This window comes from Adiantum capillus-veneris, chromosome 12 (assembly GCF_014529385.1).
Source record: "Adiantum capillus-veneris isolate H3 chromosome 12, ASM1452938v2, whole genome shotgun sequence".
NCBI classification, from domain to species: domain Eukaryota; kingdom Viridiplantae; phylum Streptophyta; class Polypodiopsida; order Polypodiales; family Pteridaceae; genus Adiantum; species Adiantum capillus-veneris.
Window position 1 is genome coordinate 102,002,983 of NC_140942.1, and position 21,157 is coordinate 102,024,139.

Here is a 21,157-nt window from a genome sequence, read left to right on the forward strand (position 1 = left end):
GTGTGTATGTGCATAACATGAGAGAGAGAGAGAGAGAGAGAGAGAGAGAGAGATGGGGAGAGAGAGTTTGTAAAAAGGTTCAAGAATCAAGTGGCTTTTACATGATTTTGTGCAAGTGTTGTGGAGCTTTCCTTTGACAGAGAGAGTTTTTGTAGTAGACGTTTCCCCCACTTTGGGCTCCCCCCTTCTCGTGTGTGCCATACAAAGAAGCACAGTGGTTTCTCGTAGATGGTACAACTTGATTGCAAAGCTACACCAATCTTGTCATACAGAAAAAGATGGAATTGGAGGCGCATTGATCTCACGTTCAATCAATCACCTGACTTTTATTTCAAAGCTTGGCTCCAAAAAACCGGAAAATGCAAAACAATTAAAGTCACAGCCAGCCAATCAAAAGGGAGGAGAGTGACTTGGATGAAATAGGAGGGAAAGAGAGTTTAGTGAAAGGCAAACATTTGGCCTAATTAGCAAGCTATAGAGAGAGAGAGAGAGAGAGAGAGAGAGAGAGAGAGAGAGAGAGAGAGAGAGAGAGAGAGAGATGTATTTTGAGTAAAGAGAAAAATTATGATTAATTATGATATTGGGTCCAATATTAAGAGGTGATGGCGATATATTTTGCAATAATAGGAAAAAAGATCAGCCTTAGTATAAATACTTTATATATATATATATATATAGAGAGAGAGAGAGAGAGAGAGAGAGAGTCTGTGTGTGTAATAAAAGAGAGAATTTTATACTTTATATGGTATTGAGATGTTGACCTTACAAAAAGCGCAAAATGTTTAAGAGAGGGATGTCTTTCTGTCTGAGAGAGAGAGAGAGAGAGAGAGAGAGAGAGAGAGAGAGAGAGCTCCAATTTATTTAGTTATATTAAAAAGTGTAAACTGAGAAGAAAAAGCTTAATGAGTATCTCACTTGTGTAAAGTGCATTGCATGGGCCCTTGGCTGAATTGTAGTCTTATTGACACTTGCTATCACTTGCCCATCAAAGCAAGCGGTCACTCTAAATCACTGTGTCATTGACAATAATCCGGATTATAGGTTATGGATTAATCAATATAAAGTCTAACCTTAAGACTGGATGGATCATGCACGCACAAGTATTTTCTTTTTTTTTAAGGGGCGCCAATGGTTTTTTGTTCTTATTCAGAAAAATTAATGGTGATTGATGGTTACCCGGGGTGATTAAGTAAGCTAGGTGGTAGTGGTCGGCATGCGCTCAGCCAACTGCAAAGCCTTGGGAGAAGAGAACCTTATAATACAATAGTACCGTGGGCGTTTTATATATTATATAGCGTATAGGCAGATGGATTCAGGGCTAGCCGCTAGAAGCTACGCGTGATCAGTGAGTGCAGCTAGCGCTGATAAGTACTCTCATAATTGTGCAAACCATGAATAGTGCTCCCTCTTAATTGATATTGCCTAGCGTAATTAGCGCTAACTGACGTCGTGTTATGATTATGATTATGATTATGGCTTAGTAGGGTAATTATCATCAAAAAGAATCATTGCACCTAATTATTGCTCATACCATTGGTCTAATAAATCCATTATAGATGCTAAACATTGCAGCAAATCACGTTGATTGGCTAATTATTATCCATAGCTTGATAAACACGGTTTGCTATGTTTGGAATATGGCGGTATTATATCTTATCGACCAGCATGCAGGGACCAACGCTAATTACTGCACGCAATAATTGCACTGTCATAGTAATAAAAATTGCATTTCTGTGTCTCCAAGCACTAAATATAGCTCAGCAAATTAGATTGGTTGAGAATACATATGATGAGGAAGGGATTATGGTCTCCAGAGGAGGACGAGAAGTTGAAGAGATGCATTTCCAAGTATGTGAATGGAAGCTGGAACGACATAGCCAAGAAAGCAGGTCTAAAACCAAATAATAATCCACAATTAATCCTAAGCTAATATGTAAGTACAAGGCAAGAGGTCCCTTATATTGCTAACTGTGATTGTTGTTATGTTATATTAATCAGGGTTGCAACGCTGTGGAAGGAGCTGCAGGCAACGTTGGTTGAACCACCTGAGGCCAGGCTTGCGCAAGGAAAAGTTCTCCAAGGATGAAGTCAAGCAGGTGATGGAGCTGCAAGCCCGCCTCGGCAACAGGTATAGGCTCTCTCTCTCTCTCTCTCTCTCTCTCTCTCTCTCTCTCTCTCTCGACTAGCCAAGCGATGGCAAGGTTCTCTTTGTCTCATTAGGCCATTAAGCCTGTTCAGCCCTAGAAATTACCCTATCCAATTTGGAAATCAATTTCAAATCTTACAAAATATAGTTATAAACATGAAATTTTACATAGATATTACCTTCTCCTGCAATGTGACATTTTCCTTAATTAACAAGTCACAATGAGAATGATTTGAAACTCCCCTCATAACTTAATTTTCTCATGCCATGGCCATGAGTCATGTGTGTGTGTGAGTGTGAGTGTGTGTGTGTGTGTGTGTGTGTGTGTGTGAGAGAGAGAGAGAGAGAGAGAGGTGTGCACACATTTACAGGCAACATTATTGAGGATTGGACTATGTCATCGATGTATGAGTTACCTCTAATTAAGGTCGATGTAGTCATGCAAAGCATAGTTATCAATAAGATGTTCATGATGCAACATTATTGAGGATTGGACTATGTCATCGATGTATGAGTTACCTCTAATTAAGGTCGATGTAGTCACGCAAAGCATAGTTATCAGTAAGATGTTCCTGATGCAGCTATGCCAAAATCTCCATAAAAAGTAACTAAGAACTATGCTTTGCATGACCACAACCTAAATTGACCTCAAACGAGATTGACCTTGTTATAACACTCGAAAAATAATTGTCACTAATGTCACGCAAATTTCTCAATTTTCACAACTTTTCTCTATTCTTAATTTACAATATTTTACACAACTCTAACTAATTTCGAAGGTTGTTACGATGATTTCTCAATTTTTGTAGCTTTTCTCAATTCTTAATTTACATTTTACACATATGATCATATCTAACTAAGATTTTACATATAAACTTTAAAGCTTTTAGTGCACCTACCCTAAATCTAGGTTTTTATCACGATCAAGTCAATATCCCTCATTTAGTAATTAGTGAAGCTTCCAAAACACATGAGGGGTGCACCTTGTAAGTATGTAGGTGTATCAAGTGGGTTTGACAAGAGGGTATATTATAGCTCATATCAGCTAAAACTTTACATTTACATAGCGGCATTTTATTTTACTTTTCAAAAACAATTACAAGTTTATGAAGAAAGAATGATAGTTTTATTCCAATCCACCAAATATGGAACGGGAGTTTTTTATTAGGCTCTGATCACACATGATATATAGGATTATGTAAGGACTCGACCCCCAACAAAACAGAGGGAAGTAACTTTGTAGCTTTTTGCATTGAGGGAGCTAGTGCATACCTATCGTCGAGGCTACATTCATTGAATTGGTGATGATTCCATTGCTAGTGAGTAAGCTTGCAAGCCAAAAGAATGCGCCAAGTGTTCTAGTTTTGGACATTTATACCTATAGGAGAATTTATTGCCATAAATGTGCAAATCTCATGTTTTTGGGATCATGATTTTTTTGTCTTGATCCCGGTAGCAATATTTTAGATAGTTATGGGCCATGAATTTTTTGCCAAAATACCTCTTGGCCAGTATCTCAAGTATACCCTCATTGGGCCAAGGGAAGATACAGCTACTGTGATATTCCCATTTGAGTGAAGATTTTAAAGATGCAAAAGATTATTACCTGAGGGGCATTGATTTGTGAAAGCAGTATCCAAGTGATGCTTACACACATCCAAAGAAACATAAGGGGCCATGTCAATTTGAGGGAGCTGGTCTAAAGCAATCATCAAGATTGGTGTAATGACCTTTGCATTGTGAGCACCACCAATAGTGTTTAAGACGTAGAAAGGCAGGTACAAAGATTCCACTAGCTGATACTTTCCCAGGGTATTCACTAAGGGTTACAATATGGTATCACATGAGTATACAATAGAGGGGTTTTGTAAGGAAAAAAGGGCAAAAACTACAAAGGGAAGTAGAGTAAATAAGGTTGTTTTGGTGCATGCATATGTATCTCTAGTAGTACTATTAAATCTCCTAGCTAGGGTATGTTTTAGGATGTCAAATTTGTCATAGAAGTTCGACTGAGCCAATCATAGGAAAACAAGGACACTCTCAAATCAAATCTACTTTGGCAATACCATACTTGAATTCTTGAGGTGAATAACCTTTAGAATGGTATAGGTTGACATCAGGTTTGGCATAATTGGTCAACATGAGCTATTTGGTCAAGCAATGATTGAAGACTAGAAATAAATCGTGTCATATGGGCTACAAATTTGTGTAGAGAAGATCCTTCTATTAGCTACTAGTCCAATTATAATGGAATCTCTATGTCCATTTGTGTAATAGTCATCAAGGTAACTAGTGGCTTCGATCAATTCAAAACTAGCATTATAGAGAACAAATACGTAGAAGATTTTTCTATAGTTTCTAATTTCATCCTACTGGAATCCTATGTCAAATTGCAATAGTCATCAAGGTAGTGAGTGGTTGCAAAACAACTTCAAAATTATCACATAATTTTAAGGGAAACGAAGAAGAAATCACATTTAATTAGTGGTAACTAAGTATTTATCAAGTCAATCTTTGGTCAAAGTATGGCTCACTGTATGCGTGAGATAAGTGTGATTCTAAAGAGGCATTCCCTACTTTTGATTTTAAATATAAAAACTCTTTCAAATGACCATTATTTCCAAGAAAAGCTTCCAAAAGGTAAGGTTGGCTTGGAAAGGTTTGCAAAAGCCCAACTCTTGTCAGTACTGTCTAATTGTAAGGCTTGCATAAATTGGCTAGATCAATGGGAGGTCCCTAACACCTTAAGGTGCTGGGGTCTAAATGCGCCCTATACCAATTTGTGGAAACCTCATAGTTAAGTGCATCTATATACGAACATTATTAGGATGGGTGACCTCCCACCCCCATGCCGTATCAATTGATATGAGAGCCACAATTTTTGGGTAAACATCATAAACCCAAGTTTTGAGTGTAAACTAGAAACCTCATGAAGTTGATGGCTACTTTACCTCCCTCTCCTAGTTTAAGGGGAGGCTCTTTAAGTAGCACCATGTTATGGGTAATTCTACAACCCTTTGTTGTGGAGTACACAAAAAACCCACGGTTGATGTAGGTTAACCAAAAGCTCATGACTGCCAGTTAACCAAAAACTCCATATGAAGGATGTGATGTCAAGGGGTAGACAACATAGAGATAAGATGAAGAAATTTCCAAGTTTAAGGGGGTGGTTGTTGGGTAAGCCCAACTTGCTATAAGTGACTTGTTGAAATATTGGCAAAAGAAAGCTTATTCTTCTAACGGGGGAGTGGTTGGTAAAGAATCTTAGCAAGCATGTCACTAAGAGAAAGTTTACTCTTGCAAATCAACATTTGACAAGTCATTGGTCTGCTTGTTTTGGTTTTGGGTCAGCTCAAAGCAAGGTAGCCTTAATGAATTACCTAACTTACCCACCGTACACTCAAACTACTAGGGTACTAGATTCCCAACAACACACTCAAAAGTTTAAAACAAAGGGGAGTGAGCAGAGTACACACTTACAAGAAGCTTAGTAGTAGAGGATCTACTTTCAGAACCATTATCCTTAGCAAGAATAAATCAACCAAACTAGGGTATTGTATGTTTTTGATACCATAATCAGTGTTCAAATATTTTGGTTTGCATCATAAATTTAGTAGTTGACAATGAAAAGTATGCAATATAAATTAATTAGCGTTAGTTTTGCACATTAAAATTTGGGAATTTATTTATAATAATCTCAATTGTTACCTTTTATTTGGCATGAATCTTGGTTGTATCATCTTAGTTTAGAGATAAAGGCCAAGAAAATGGTTTCCTCAAAACAAAACTGTACAGCAACAAGGTTTAGGAGTTTATGCCAAATTAAAATATCAAGAAGCATATCTATGAGTAATGGCATCATACACATCATTAATTGATAATTCAATAAAACATGCACACTGTTGTCCATAGAATTCTTGCTTCTTTATGCAGAATATATGTGTGGAGATTGTATTATTTCTAGGGATTCAACATCATTGAATGATTTATTTTTAGAAAAATACTTTTTCCAAACAAACACAAATCCCTTTGAGGAAAATCTCAAAAGGAACCTTGCATGATAAACTGTATATATTCTACATATGTAAAATATATTTTTTTCAAATTCAAAGCAAAATTTTTTCTCTTCAAATCTTTAATAGGTTGTTTTATATTAATTTCTAGCCCATTCAACATTAATCCAGGACACTTTTCTTGAAAATGGGTGCAAGCTTGTTATCGAAAGCCCTCATTATGGCACATTTTATTTTTGCAATTGTGGAGAAGGATGGAAACGTTCTGGTTCCAAGTAATGGCCTTTTCTCTTAAGTGAGTCAAGAAATCTTGAGTTATGATGAGGTTAGTATTTGTAGCACTCGTTATCGATCCAACAGTGAAATTTTCACCAACTACATAAGATTTCCAAAAAAATATGTTCCTTACTTCTTCTAGGAAGGACAATATATGCATCCCTGAAATCTTTGAAACATGGGCATGAGCAGGCCAAAAAAGAGAAACAAGCTACTTGATACCCAACAAGCTGAGGTGAGCTTAGGGAATGTTGGTTGTTGCAAGGAAATCTATGTTCACCTTTTGGAAGAGACGTGAGTGAGTCTAGGTCTCTCACAACATGGCATGATCTAGCTAGAAAGGAGAGACATAATGATATGGACAATGGTTATGTCTCCTTTTTATCCTAAGTATGCATGATTTTTCTTCCTTAGGAGGACAGAAAAGGCGTGTTCTCTTTTGTCCTAATTTAAGCAAAAGATGACATGATTGAAGCCCCTTTCAACACTTCATTTTCGGGAGTGAAAGGCTTGTTCTTGTCCTTAGCATCAACAACAGTTTTCTTGGCATTCTTCTACACAATACTTTCAAAAGGCTACAGTTGTAAAGCTTTTTCTCATCTTCACATGGCTTGACTTCTCTGGCATTCTATTCTTTTCTGATGCTAAAGTGAACAAATTTGCTAAATGCTTCCAAGTGGTTTTTCAAACATTATTTTTTATGTTTTTGAAATGTATTGTACTCTAAATAGTTTATTGTTACACTTTTTCAAGAAACATAATATTTAATTGTGATAACACAAATATTTTAAAAAATTAGTGCCACTTTCTTGCTTTCTCTCAAAAAAACCTTTTATTAAATTCTTTTCATAGCCTTATGTAGGCCATAGTGAACTTTCACCTTGTTAGCCAAGAAGTCCATAGAGAAGTGGTAGAGAAAACGTGCAATTCTCTCACCATCAAGTAGTCACCCTCACATTAACTTTTATATATAGGTGACATTTCAAGTCATTTCAAGCCTTACTATATTCATTTGAACATTTTCATTATGAAATGAGTTAGTCTCTCTCTCTCTCTATGTGTCTCCATTAAAGTGTTCACGAAAAAATATTTTTACAAACATAAAAAATTTCTTTTCTTGAATATGCCTAGAGAAAATGTTAAAAATTAGATTTATTTTTCAAGTTTTTACATTATTTTTCTCTATTTCGAGGTGGAACTTCTCCTTTTCCCCTTGCTCTCAATTGACATTTTTGAGATTGAAAAGGGACCAGTGTTAGAAAAAAACCAAAATCTAGTGTATTTTAACCGGTTAAAATTGAAAAAGCCCGACTAGATTTTAAGTTTGTCTTTAAAAAAACCAACAAATTTACACAAGTTTTAGTGTAATGGTCGGCAAAAGATTCAAATTTTGACCTATAAACCGAGAGAATTTCAAGTTTCCTCTTATTTTGACTGTTTAGGAAAAATGTATTTTTCTAGCCATGAACGACAAGATATTAAGTTGAGACACATTTTTCTCGAACACATACCATTAACATGTCAAATGTGTTCTAATAATTATTTATTACAACAAAAAATGATGCCTTCTTGAGGCCATTGTGAAGTGTTTACCTTGTTTATTTTTTCCCCACCATCAGCGCGGGGAAGGTAGTAGGGAGAAACTATACACAGATCATGTATTCTCCTCCCCTATTGGGAGGGGTGGTTCCCACGGTTGTAAAGATTTTTGTAATGCCCTCTTATTAATTGTCAATTAATGCCCCTAAGGAAAAGTTGGGTAACACAACTGCAAATGCAAGAAAGGGACTCTAAACTGATTATTAAAGTGGACATATTCATCTTTTATTCTCTTGTATGGCACCCAATATTTGGACTCCTACATAAACATACTTTCAGAGTGTGTGTGTGTGTGTGTGTGTGTGTGTGTGTGTGTGTGTGTGTGTGTGTGTGTGTGAGAGAGAGAGAGAGAGAGAGAGAGAGAGATCTGTGTCTAAATTTTAAACTATACATAATCATCGTTATTTGATAGTATGTGACCCATCTTTATTTCATAGTATGTGACCTATCCTTAGACTCAGAGGTTATCTACACTTGTGTGTGTGTGTGTGTGTGTGTGTGTGTGTGTGTGTGTGAGAGAGAGAGAGAGAGAGAGAGCTTGATATTGATTTTTGGCATATTAAAACATGCCTTATAGAACAAGGAAAAAGACGTAGATATTTTTTTAAGCTTTATTTTAAATTGTGAAATGGATCCTTTCGTTTAAAAGCCTTATGATTTCTTTTCAACTTGTTGTCTTCAAATGTATTTTTTGCCATGTTAAAGCATGTGTTAGAGAACAAAGAAAAAGCATACACATTTTTTAATCCAAGATTCTTTTTTTCTACTTTTGAATGAAGAGCCTCGTGATTTCTTTTTCAGCTTTTTGTTTAAAAAAGGCCTTATTTCCTTGGATTAGGATTGATGAGTCATGACTTTCTTTTCAGCGTTTTGTTTTAAAATGCCAATGTGAATCACATTGTTTTAGTAAATTGGTCCTCATGACTTCCTTTCCAACTTTTTGTTGGCTTTCTAAAAGAAACCCTTATTGTTATGTTGGGTTAGGAAGACTTTCATTGTTTTGAGTGCATGAATGATGGAGACTTACTTTTCATTTCATATCCTAACATATCTTTATTTTTCTTGCATTCTATTGTTTTAGAATGTTAAAGTGAAGTTTCAAATTGCATAATTTTAGTACATTTTACACACACATCTATGTTTTTTTTGCATTCTATTGCTATAGAATGCTAAAGTGAAGCTTCATCTTGCTTCTTTTTTTTTTTTTTTTAATAGCAAAACTCACAATTGTGAGTGAATTATATTGAACATCTCAAAAAATTACAAGAACTTGTCATTCTCGTGCATAATTTTAATAAATTCTATACACACACACATATATTAATTAGCTCTTTTTATTTCACCTTTCATTTCACAACTTCACATGGCTTTACATTTCTTGCATTTTATAGTTTGATGCCAATCAGTGTTAACGTTCAAGAAAGCTTCTTTTATTAAGCGGCTGTTGATCGAGTTTCCTCCTCACAAAGAAGAAAATCGAAAATACTAGCAAAAATTTTGAGATTTGTAAAGTTTTTGGACGACTTTCTCACATATTTCATCGGTTTTTCTTCCGTTTCCCATGGTTTGCAACTAGCTAGTCTCGATTTTCAATTGGCTCTCTCAAGACTAAGCTGAGGCAATCCTTTTTCAAACACTAATACGAGTTTAATTCAACCTAACAATTTTATCACTTTCTTATTGTTTTTGAAAGCCGTCGTGACCCTTTCACTTGTTTTAAAATGAAAGCCTGACCTTTATTTGTTTAGTTCTTAAATTTGTAAATGGATCTTGTCATTGAAATTTTTTATGACTTTCTTTACAAGCTTTTCATTTTTAAAGGAATTTTTGTTGTTAAATGGGACTTTCATTTAGGAGCCAACACTTGCTCTTCAACTTTTTGTTTTAAAATGCCAAGATGAGTCGTCACCTTGTTCAAAGACAATATATTCTGTTTTGACATGAGACTCTTCCCAAGAAGTTCGAGGGAGAACCACAAAACGAGAACCTTCATAGGACCTTGTGTGGTTGTCAACAACACTCCATTGGTTTCTCATTTCCCTTGACGCTTATGCTTCCACATCTAGGGTAAAGGGGCCAATAGGAGGCCACCTAAGGAAAAAACAAAATACTTTTGGGAGGATTTTTCATATCTTGTCAAATTTGAAATATGAAGAGTACATTGAATTCCTCATGAAAAGACGGACTAGATAATACCAAGATCGATATGTTTCTAGTTTTTCCTCAATAATCTATTTGAAAAAGTTTAATTTTGCGGGCTTTTTAGAGCACAGAGACACTCAAGTCGCAATAAAAGTACACTTTTTAGCAAATCAAATGAGGACACCTAAGTAAGCTTTCAAGCATATTCCTAATTTTTGTCTCTCTTTTGGGGGTGGGTTCATCCACCTTTTGGGGGGAGTCCACGTATTGGCCTCTTTACCCTAGGTTCTATTGAAGAAGGCACGGCGGGTACATGCACATTGCACCACCATAATTTGCAATAGTTTACTTTGAGTTTACTATATCTTTGTGTTCAAACTTTCTTGTTGTTCTATCATACATATGGTGCATGTAGTGGATTCACTTGACTTGACAATTGTGCATATCAGGAGAGTTCAAGAGCGTAGCATATTTCATGTAAGAACTAGGGAACTAGGCCTTGAGATCCTCCTCCCAACCTCCCTTTATATAGGCGGGCTCCTAGCCCCTTGCCCTAGACGGATCCCCTGTCCACACTACCTAGCCCGGCCCTTGGCCGTAGTCCGTGACTAACCTAGTTCTTAGGGTACAAGACCCTTGTCCTGACATTACTTCCCCCTTAAGGAAGAGTTTTCGTCCTCGAAAACACAAGTAGTAATATCTTCTTAAGAATACTGATGTTCCCTTTATTGACATCCCATAAGTGAGCCAGTTGTCTGTATGAACAATAATTGGTGCAGTGGGGAGGTTCAATGAAACCAAGAGGAGTATCTTGATTTTCGACATTGTCGTCCGTTTGCAACCACTTGGGTCTAAATGTTAACTCCATTTATAACTCACTTGAGTGCTGTAAAGTAGTAACCACAACTAAGAGTCACTTGGGTTTAAATGGTAACTCCATTTATAACTCACTTGAGTACTGTAAAGGAGTAACCACAACTAAGAGTTGTCCAAAAGCATAACCAGTTTTCAGATCTTCTGAAGGTACTGGAATAATGCAAGGAAACCTTGGCGTAACTTTCCATGCATTTGTGAGCCAGATTTCCTACTCGCTTGAGTATCTTGAAACTCCGTTACATGTTCATCCCTAATGAAGGTTACTTGCCAACATACTTTGTCAGCACACCTGGTAAGTCCTTGACGTATGAAAGTATTGACACAATCTCCAACCCCACCATAAGAGGTGTTCAAAGTCGAAAATCGTACTTAAGCAAATTCTAGAATAACGAGAAAATCATCTATTCAGAAATGCATTGTGCTAACGTATGCTCTTAGCAGATCCTTTAGCACAAGATTACTCTTTGTAATCTGCCTATCCCCTTGGATGACTGACAGTACTTAGGTGTATTTTCCTCATGGTTTACAGACAGTCGTCCCAGATGACTGGTAAACGGGGAATCACAATAGTGTATATCCATCGTGGTTAACTTGTAAAAATCTACAAACGCCCAAACCAAGCCATGACCTCTATTGGTGATTAGTAGATCCAAAAGTAATCTCATAGAGATAGTGCACATAGAGTGCATATTCCTCAGGATGTTGCTTCATAAGCAACATCCTGAGGAATATGCATGCCGTTCCAAATCAGCCTTTGCTAAACACCGAGGCCCATAACACCTAGTGTGCATGCATTTAGCAAAAACTGACCCGAACCTGTATATCCATAATGATCCTTGTCAATACTTATGGCAAATGTGATACGCCTAGCACACATTAAAAGGAATGTAAATAGTTCTGAAAAGAAACTAAATACTTTTAGTTGCAATCTTTTGCAAGCCTTGCTAAAACGTCTGAATCACAATAGAAGGTGAAACATTGATCACTTCTAGGTACAGACAATGAAACTTTTTCATTAACAACTTATAGCCTTGCTATATGTATAAACAACCATCTGTAATGTTGTGGAGTAGGGTACTTATACCTTAACAAGTCATTCTAAGTGACAATTTCTGGCCACGAAATCGCTCCTGATACGTCGTGCTAAAAATGGTCTAGAAAACAGATGTGACCAGCACTTAGGGACTTTGTCGTGACACATAATTGAAATAATGGAGCCAGTATCAGTCCAAAGACTCAAATTCTCCATATGTGGAATATGTCTCATATAAGGATGTGTGAAAAGGAACATCCTTCAAGTACAAGACGTACTTGTGTGTGGAGGTAATTGCAAACACTCTACGACGGGAGTGAGAGGGACCCTCATTAGTCTTGCTCCACTGGCTAAACCGAACTCCTTGAGTTCCTAGACCATGTTGTATCCCATGTGACAACATGTGCCAAATTGAACCCTACAAGTAGGTTCGTAACTGCATAAGGCAGAAAGACAGCTTGGACACTTGGCCCAAAATACTTTGTGCTAACATGCCCTTGGCATGGGTCGGTAATATTCAAGCATACTTAGACGTCTTGAAACAACAAGCAAAGCATACTAAACATGCAATTGACACCAAATCAATAGATGCGTACATGGAGATTTGAACGTAATGTTCACTTACCCGTATTCAAATGGAGAGGAGCATGTCCCCTACCTGAAAACAAACAGTATTGCACTGGAAACCCTGGTTGTTGCCTTTGCAACCCAAGCCCTTGAATTAGAATCTACGTAGTCAAATCCCTTGATAAGACTTCTTTGTAGAAACTGCTCAACTAGGAGATAACGGTAACTAACATAGTTAATCGTGTACAGATTGAGTGGAATCAACTTAAAAAGTGTGTTCGTCTGCTACCGCGTGGTAGATTGCGGAATTATTTCCTTGAAAGTAGAACTGGGAGAGATCAACTGTGATCCTCAATGCAGATCAAGCTGTGATCCTTAATGCCTATGGGGTGATGTAGCAATCACTCGGTGGGTCTTACCCCAAAACCGTATGTCCATAGACACTTCGTAGTGCTATAGAGAGAGCAGTAGACCCACACAAGTGAACTACCGATCCCTTACAACCATGTTGTCACCCCTGATGGCTGCGTCTATACTCTGTGGTAGAGACCAGCCGGTGTGAGGTTAAGATTGTCAAAAAACGCACATGAGCGTTTGTACTGAAAACATATAGTACGAAAATGATACCCTATACATTCGTAATGACATCTGTAATGACAAGACGCTTGCTTGTCAATTAACATCAATGTGTACTCTACTCGGTAGGGATTGTTCGATCTTGAGAACAATCATCCAAGGAATACCAACAAGTGGATCTTATCCTAGATTTAGCAATGGCCCGTAGCCAGCGTGCGTGGCTCCTAGTCCGTACGGCAATGAGTGTTCAATCGATAAACTGATGAAAATAAATGTGAATGGCACCTTGCCCAATTTGTAGCTAAGAATTGTAGAGCATCTTGGCTCCGGAAAACTCAGTAGTCAAACATGAAACAAACTTCGTAGAAAATTTTCATTTTGTTCGTTTAGAGAAAGAGATCAAGAACGAATAGAAGAGCATGCTGGGCTGAGGAGCTTTCCTTTCGTTGCTAGTATGTGTGTGCCCAGAATGTGTGCTCTTAGACATCTTATGCCTGACTGCCAGCTTATCGTATAAGCATGCAACCATCTGACGGTATGGTGTTCGCATCGCGAGAGGGACCACAAGTCACAGCGTGCCCATCTACCTTGTATGGGTTGTGAATCCATTAGAAGTTTTTAGGTTGTTTTGTGTGCCGTGATAGTCAACCGAAAATTATGGGAAACAATGCATAACTAATAGTGTCCTTGACAAAGTGATTTGTGAGAGCGTACTTTATACCATCTGGGTAGCATGCCTTGCATACAAAAATGGAAGCTCGTGGCTACCGTGACAACCGTTGAAGTCAACACCCTAAGTGCCTTGCACCGGTTAGACTGGTAGGGATTCGATGATATGATATCCTGAATAATGTAGGTGCCCCAAACTTGGTTGCCAACTGCTCTTGTCGTCGAGGTAAGCGGAGTACGAATTAGAAGCCTGATGTCATGTGAAATGGGCCAAGCATTTGGCTTTTCATAATACTGTCCAAAGTAAATGCGAAACGTAAAGTTGTAGGACACGTGTATCATATACACCCTAATTCAGTGATCTTGCATGCATCTCAGAATGTTTTCGGTAGATCATATAAGCCGAGATGATGTGACTGGTCATACCAAAAATGACTGTGGCAGAAAACAATTGGGGCGTAACAGTACCCAATTCAAAAAAACGTACAATACGCTGAAAATTCCATATTTAAGTATGAGAAAATGGCTAAGATAACATGTTCAAAATCCATATAACTACTGTGCCATGCACCAAAATTGGAGTTTATGTCAAATCATGAACTCATGCATCATGCTTAAGTTGTCCGACATGCGGGCACTGCTTTTTTTGATAAGTTCCTAAGCAAATAAAGCATAATTTTTGACTTTTTGTACGTTGAAAGTCGGATGGTGATAGACGCTTCTTGACCACATTGGTCGTGCCCCGATTGTTCCAACAACCGAAATATTGTGGACATGTTGGACCTCTTTGGTCATAACTGTAAATTGGCAACCCCCTGGGTTGCTAGCAAGTGGAGAGCTGATTCTGGTAGCATTCTGTAAATTAGTTGTGTAAGATTTTCTACTTGTGTAACCAAGATTTGAACCCTGACAGTGAGCTGCGAAATCGAGCATCAAAAGTTTTCCAGTCCTGTCGAGTGACAAACTCCCTGGCATCTGGCAATTGACTGTCATCCTCGAGAATATCCAACACGCTCTTTGGAGGAGGGGTTGATAAACGAGGAGACAGATATTGATCACTTGGGTGTGCACCATCCATCCCTGTTGCCACGAGGGTACTCTCCGTGAGAGTATCCGGCCCCATGACATCCATAGGTGGAGCCAATTCGAGGTATTAACATGTGTTGATCATCAATTTCCGCACTCATGGCGAATCTGTGTTGTGCGAACAAAAGAGAAAACAGTACCTTGGAGTGCAACAAAAACTCGTAACCGTATCAAACACAAAGGTAGTTAGCCGTGCTAACCTCGCCGGCGGTCATAAAGAAGGTGAATTTCCAATCCCGGTAGAATTGGCGAAGAGGTGAAATCACCGAGGAACTTCAGCACTAGCTCATAGCAGGTTGCGATAATTAACTGGGTAATTATGTCTTCAATTGAACTGAACGTCCAAGTTGAAATCGGATTGTAAATCCCAAGCCACTGTGCAATCAACAATTGATTTGGAGCCGAGGACGCATTTGAAAACACAAATCAATTCATAGTAGCCGATGCCGGGATTTGCATCTTATGCAAACGAAAATTCAGTCGGAGTTTGTAGCCTGCTCGGAATACTGAATTATTCCTGCAGCACAACGAACTGGTGGTCGTTTATCTTCCCAAGGAGCACGAGAACGGAGGAAGGCTTACCGGCCCTTGTCTATGCCGCCCAGTTGGTGGGAAGGGCCTTCCACTATGGCCAAAGCTCAAAGCCAATGGCCATAGGCCTTTTAGTGTGAATACAAAGGGTTTTTTGAAGCCCAAATAGCGCAGGCAGCGAGCGCTCTTCAACGAGGAGGAAGGTGACGATGGCGGGGCTAGCACAGGCCGGCTACAGCCGCGGTGTTCTGGCAAAAGCTCTACCTCCGCAGGGCGCTTCTTCCCAGCCCGACTCCTTGTCAAAGCATGCACCACAGTCTCGCGTCCAAAACACAAAGCTCTGTCCGAATTGGCAAGGAAAACTACTATTTTTGACAAAACTTCAAAAAAGCCACGATTCTCACCCAAAGTCCTTGCTTTTAGGGACCTAAAGAGACCACGCCCAGAGAGAGAGAGGAAGAGAGACTCTTAAGCTCTGATACCAGTGTAAGAACTAGGGAACTAGGCCTTGAGATCCTCCTCCCAACCTCCCTTTATATAGGCGAGCTCCTAGCCCCTTGCCCTAGACGGATCCCCTGTCCACACTGCTTAGCCCGACCCTTGGCCGTAGTCCGTGACTAACCTAGTTCTTAGGGTACAGAACCCTTGTCCTGACATTTCATACTTGAAAATTTCCAAAAAATATATAAGAAAGGTTTGATACATAAATTCTTCAAACTAAACTTTTTCTTTTAAGAAAGAGGCACATGATTTTCATGAAAGATTTGTAGTTATGGAAAAAACCACAACAAAAGGTCAACGAGTTGTTATCATAAACATCTTGATGTCATGCATTACACCCAAACATTAAACACCAATTTAACAAAGGTTGTTACACATTGGTGATTATTGTCCCAATTTTCTTTCTTCAATAAGCCTTTTTTTTTTTAGTCCCACACCCGCATGTCTCAAGGTTTGAACCATAGTGGGTGCGCTTAGAGCCCCTCGCCTTTACCACTAAGCCAACAAGTCTTAACTTTGGTGAAGAAGGGTCCCATTGCTAGAATTTGAAGGCCTCTCTACTCTTTCATTGTTAGGAACTAATTAGCCTTCATTATGGAAGTCATCTTTTCATTTTGCCCTTGTAATGATGAAATATAGCAAAAACTATTAGTTTTATATCTTAGCAACATGTTTGGTGAAGAATATAAGAAAGAAGTAGCTTTCGTTATGAAATGTCATATGTTTATTTTGCCCTTCTAATGATGACATGTCGCAAAAACTCTCCAAAAACTATTAGTTTTACATCTTAGCGACATGTTTGGTGAAGAATATAAGAAAGTAGTGTGTTTAATGTATTATGTTTGTAGAATTTCTATTTACAAGCCTATATGTAGATCACTAGAGTTTTGAAAATATATGAAGACTAAAAAAGACTTCTATTCTACATGAACTTCTCCATTTTCAATGCTATAGCATGTCCGTGTTTTCTAAATTAGATGGGCATCTTAATATACACTCCGCTTTCATTGGCAAGTACTCTATTTTATTCCACTTTCTTAAAGATGGGCAATTGTCTAACGCTCGAGCCATTCTAATGACATTTAAATATTTTGTCCACCCTATGATAGAAAAATGTCGTAGGAAGGGCAAATGGTCATCAAATCCTATCACAAGAAGGGAGTGAGGGATGCCTTTGACTTTTGCATGTGAAGCATTGAATCATTTAGATAATTTTTGACATTTTAGTTTGTAAAATTTGTGAATGCGCCCTTTCATTTGGACCCTCATATGAGTCCGTTTCTTTTTTTTTTTCTTTTGTTAAATAGAATGCCAACATGACCCTTCATTGTTCACCTTGTTTGAAGCTTTTAAAGGCCACTAAGCCTCTTCTCTTTCTTGGCATTAAAGAGGTAATAAAATGATGTCTTTTTTTTCCAAAATACGATAAGAAACCCCTTTTGTAAATGTAATCGTATAAATTTTTGGACTACATAAATAGTCCTTAAAGAAGGGTTGGATTTTGGGTACATCTCCGGACCATTGAATAAAGCTTGTGGATTAGTGTCACATGGCAAGCTAATGATGATAAACTCTTTTTTTTTTTGCCCTTTGTGAGAGAGTGTTGACATTTGTGTACCTCTCTCTTTTAAAAAGGGGCATTAAGTATTGTGTCAAAACATCATTTTTTATGCTATTGGAATATATTGTAATCTAAATAATTCATTGTTACCTTTTTTTTTTTAAAAACATAATATTTTATTATGATACTACATGTTTTAAAATAGTGTCACAAGGGGGGAGAATGGAGCCAAGAGGGCCATTATAATGTAGAGACACTCAGACATGGGGTGCAACACTAGTTGACTAGCCATGGCCGGTACTTTAGAAAGAGTACAAATACAAAGGCCATTGCACATATATCGAAAGGAAGGGCGTCACACCCACACACAAAAAAAAAAAGGTGAAAAGTCACATTGACCTACATAGGTGGATGAGAAAGAGTGTGAAACGCAATACTTAATGCCAAAAAAGTAGGAAAAAAGATGTCAGCTATCTTGGAAGCCTTGTCTTGCATAGCTACTTCTTCTCTTATGAGAATTAGACAGAAAATAAGTTTGCTATCATGAACCTGCCATGCAAAACTAATTACCAGCTTCATCCAATGGCTTGCAATTGCTCCTGAGGGTTATGTAGGCCAAAAACTTGTGAATAAGTTAAGCAAAGCTAATACACACCCTAATTCAAGTGGTTCTCCAACACACCTCTAGTATGAAATTCACTTACACATGATACTCCATAGACCTAAGGTGCATTTTGATTGTGTGCTTTAGGCCACATTTGATTGCATCAAGGATCATAGGTGACAATTTTCGACGGAACTACCCATTTTCATAGAGCTATCTAGATTATCAACTATTGTAAAATTTCTTTATCAAAATACCTTGCACCTTATAAAAATGTGTTAGAATAAGAAGAAATAGAAAGCTGTGTAAATATGGTAGAATTTCACACCGTTGAAGTCAACTCCTTGACAACTAATATAAAGAGAAGTGGATAAGGATGTCTTCCTAAAATTGATCAAGGAATTCACACAAGAAGATTTAGAAACATTCTCATGTAGGAAAAGGGAGTCTTTTTCAATGTTTTTCATACAATGCATAACATCATGAGCTTCTGCTCGAGAGGCACCACATACATAGCTAGGTACGATTGGGGGCACGGGACCACCTGGCCCCCCACGAGGTATGCGGTGCCTCCCTCACAGAAGCTCGTGATGTTGAGGTAAGTCACAATGTGGGAATTATTGTGAGAATTTATCCAAAACTTCTTGTGAATTGACACCATGGGAATGTTAAATGGTTGTGCAAGCTCTCTCTCTCTCTCTCTCTCTCTCTCTCTCTCTCTCTCTCACACACACACACACACACACACACACACACACACACACTAACATGGAAGTCCTTTGTTGTGAGTAGGTGGTCAGAGATAGCTGGACATTTGAGAGGGCGCACAGACAATGAGGTGAAGAATCTATGGAACACGGTGATTAAGAGACGGTTGGTTACTCTACAACCTACTCCAACAAGGTTGCAAGAAGAAGGTGAATCGTCAACTCATACAACAAGTAGCCAATCAGCTTCATCCTCCACGTGGAGCCTCCATGTCAGCCCTAGTGCCACTGATGTGGAAATTTGCTCCACCTTTCCTCCGATGGGCACTTTCAACGTGGATGATCAACCCTACCCTTCTCATCTCACCACAATAAACAACCCAAATGTCCCAAACGTTGATCAAAGCCTCAACCTTGATACTTCAAACCATCCAAATTTGGGTCAATTTGTAGAGCCCGTGCAATCACCACAGAGGGAGGACTTTAAAGAGGTCTCATTCCTACCACATTTTGTGCCTCATTCTCCATCCTTTGACTTGGCTTTGCCAAGCCAAAGTCATACATCGCTCTCCTTTCCACCCATTTTCGCAACCCTTGACCCAAATTGGAGTTCCGCCGCTAAATTGATTGATTTTGATCCCAACACTTCCAACACATCTATAGACCACAACTTGGACAAGGAATGTGCCGTGGCTCTTTCAGCCTTATCATCGTCTATGGAGACACAAGCAACTAGTTCTGCAGAGGGACTCGGCTTAAAGTCGTTACTTCTACCACAACAATATGGGACAAACCTCAAAGCCTATAAGGATGTCCCATACTTTGCTTCAACTCCTGTTCTTTGGAACATTCATGACTTAGAGTTCGACAATGCTAGTGCCAACATGGAGATGAGCAAACAAGCTCATGAGAGCTTCAGCTCCATATTACCTTCCAATCAGATAGGTCTTTTCGATGAAAAAGAATGCACACAAGATATAGTAGGCTACCTTTTGTGCAATGGGGGATACATATAGTCATGCCATCAAACTAGCACCATTGTCCAGTGTGACATAGATTGAGGTAAACCCTTAGAGTAGTAGGGTAGCGCTTTTCTTCCAATTATTGTGTTAGCTATTGTGAGGTGATACACTATTTCTATATATGCTACCCAAATCATATGGATTTCTGATCATTGAATATATCAACTCCCACAAGCCTAGTTTGTAAAATGTCTCCTCTTCACATGCGAAAGAAAGCTAGGAAGTGCCAAGAAGAATAGCTACAAAAGCATGTGATGGATGTGATAGCCCATCAACTAAATTGTGTTGTGTTTGATAAAAACCTACAGTTTGGCATATGCATGAAATACCATGTATTTGACAAGCGACACTGATACTGAAAAGCTTTGCTACAATAAGAATCACATTTTTGGGGCCTACAAGGATGATGTGAGTTCAAATAGTCCATGATTACTTGTCTTAATAACGATAAATTAAGAGTCATCTTTTTTTTGGATACAGTGGGATTGATCAATAAAAAAGGGAAGGAAGTCCTTTGGGAAGAGTAGGAACAAACTCTGCATATTACACAAGTAGGAGGCGAGGACTACCCGGAGGCGAACATGAAGAGGCAATGACCGAAAACGACCATATTGGGAAGGCTAACAGTAAATAATATATGGAGGAGAGGTGCACTCAAACTAGAAACAAAATACAAAAGTACTTCAGACTCCATGACATTGTGTTACAAGTCATCTTAGTGACTTATTTAACACATCATTTGAGAATAATAGTCAACAGAGAAAACATACGAGGCATTTTTAATTGGGTATTTGTAATAACTCTCTCTCTCTCTCTCTCTCTCTCTCTCTCTCTCTCTCTGTGTGCGTGTTTTGTGTGTGTGTGTGTGTGTGTGTGTGTGTGTGTGTGTGAGAGAGAGAGAGAGAGAGAGGTTTTGCATGACTATTATACACTATCTTTTGGTGTCAAGAACTAAACTGAAGCTACATGTGTGCCATCCATGGATTGTTTTTGGTGAGTGGCTTCTTTTTGGAAATAATAGAGAAAAATGTCAACACCTCTCCCACAAATGCCTAGTGATATGCAAAAGGCAATGCTTAGTTAATGCCTGTCTTCCAAGGAAAAGGAAGAAAATAGCTTGTAATCATTAACTTTCCATGCAGTACTAATTAACAAGCTTTACTCGACAGTCCACAGTTGCTCCAGAGTTCAATGCTTCACCATGGCCATCCAATTAACTATAGAAAAAGGAACCTCGCCCCGCCCCGC

At 38.4% G+C, this 21,157-nt stretch overlaps 1 protein-coding gene across 1 annotated transcript; it reads left to right on the forward strand.

Moving 5' to 3' along the window:
- Nucleotides 1-1,122: 1,122 nt before the first annotated feature.
- LOC147446235 (uncharacterized) lies at nucleotides 1,123-20,310 on the forward strand. Its single transcript, XM_086525498.1, has 3 exons — nucleotides 1,123-1,889; nucleotides 1,999-2,128; nucleotides 18,973-20,310. Exons 1-3 carry the CDS (start codon nucleotides 1,787-1,789, stop codon nucleotides 19,901-19,903), a joined length of 1,164 nt encoding a protein of 387 aa, XP_086381624.1. The 5' UTR covers nucleotides 1,123-1,786; the 3' UTR covers nucleotides 19,904-20,310.
- Nucleotides 20,311-21,157: the final 847 nt, after the last annotated feature.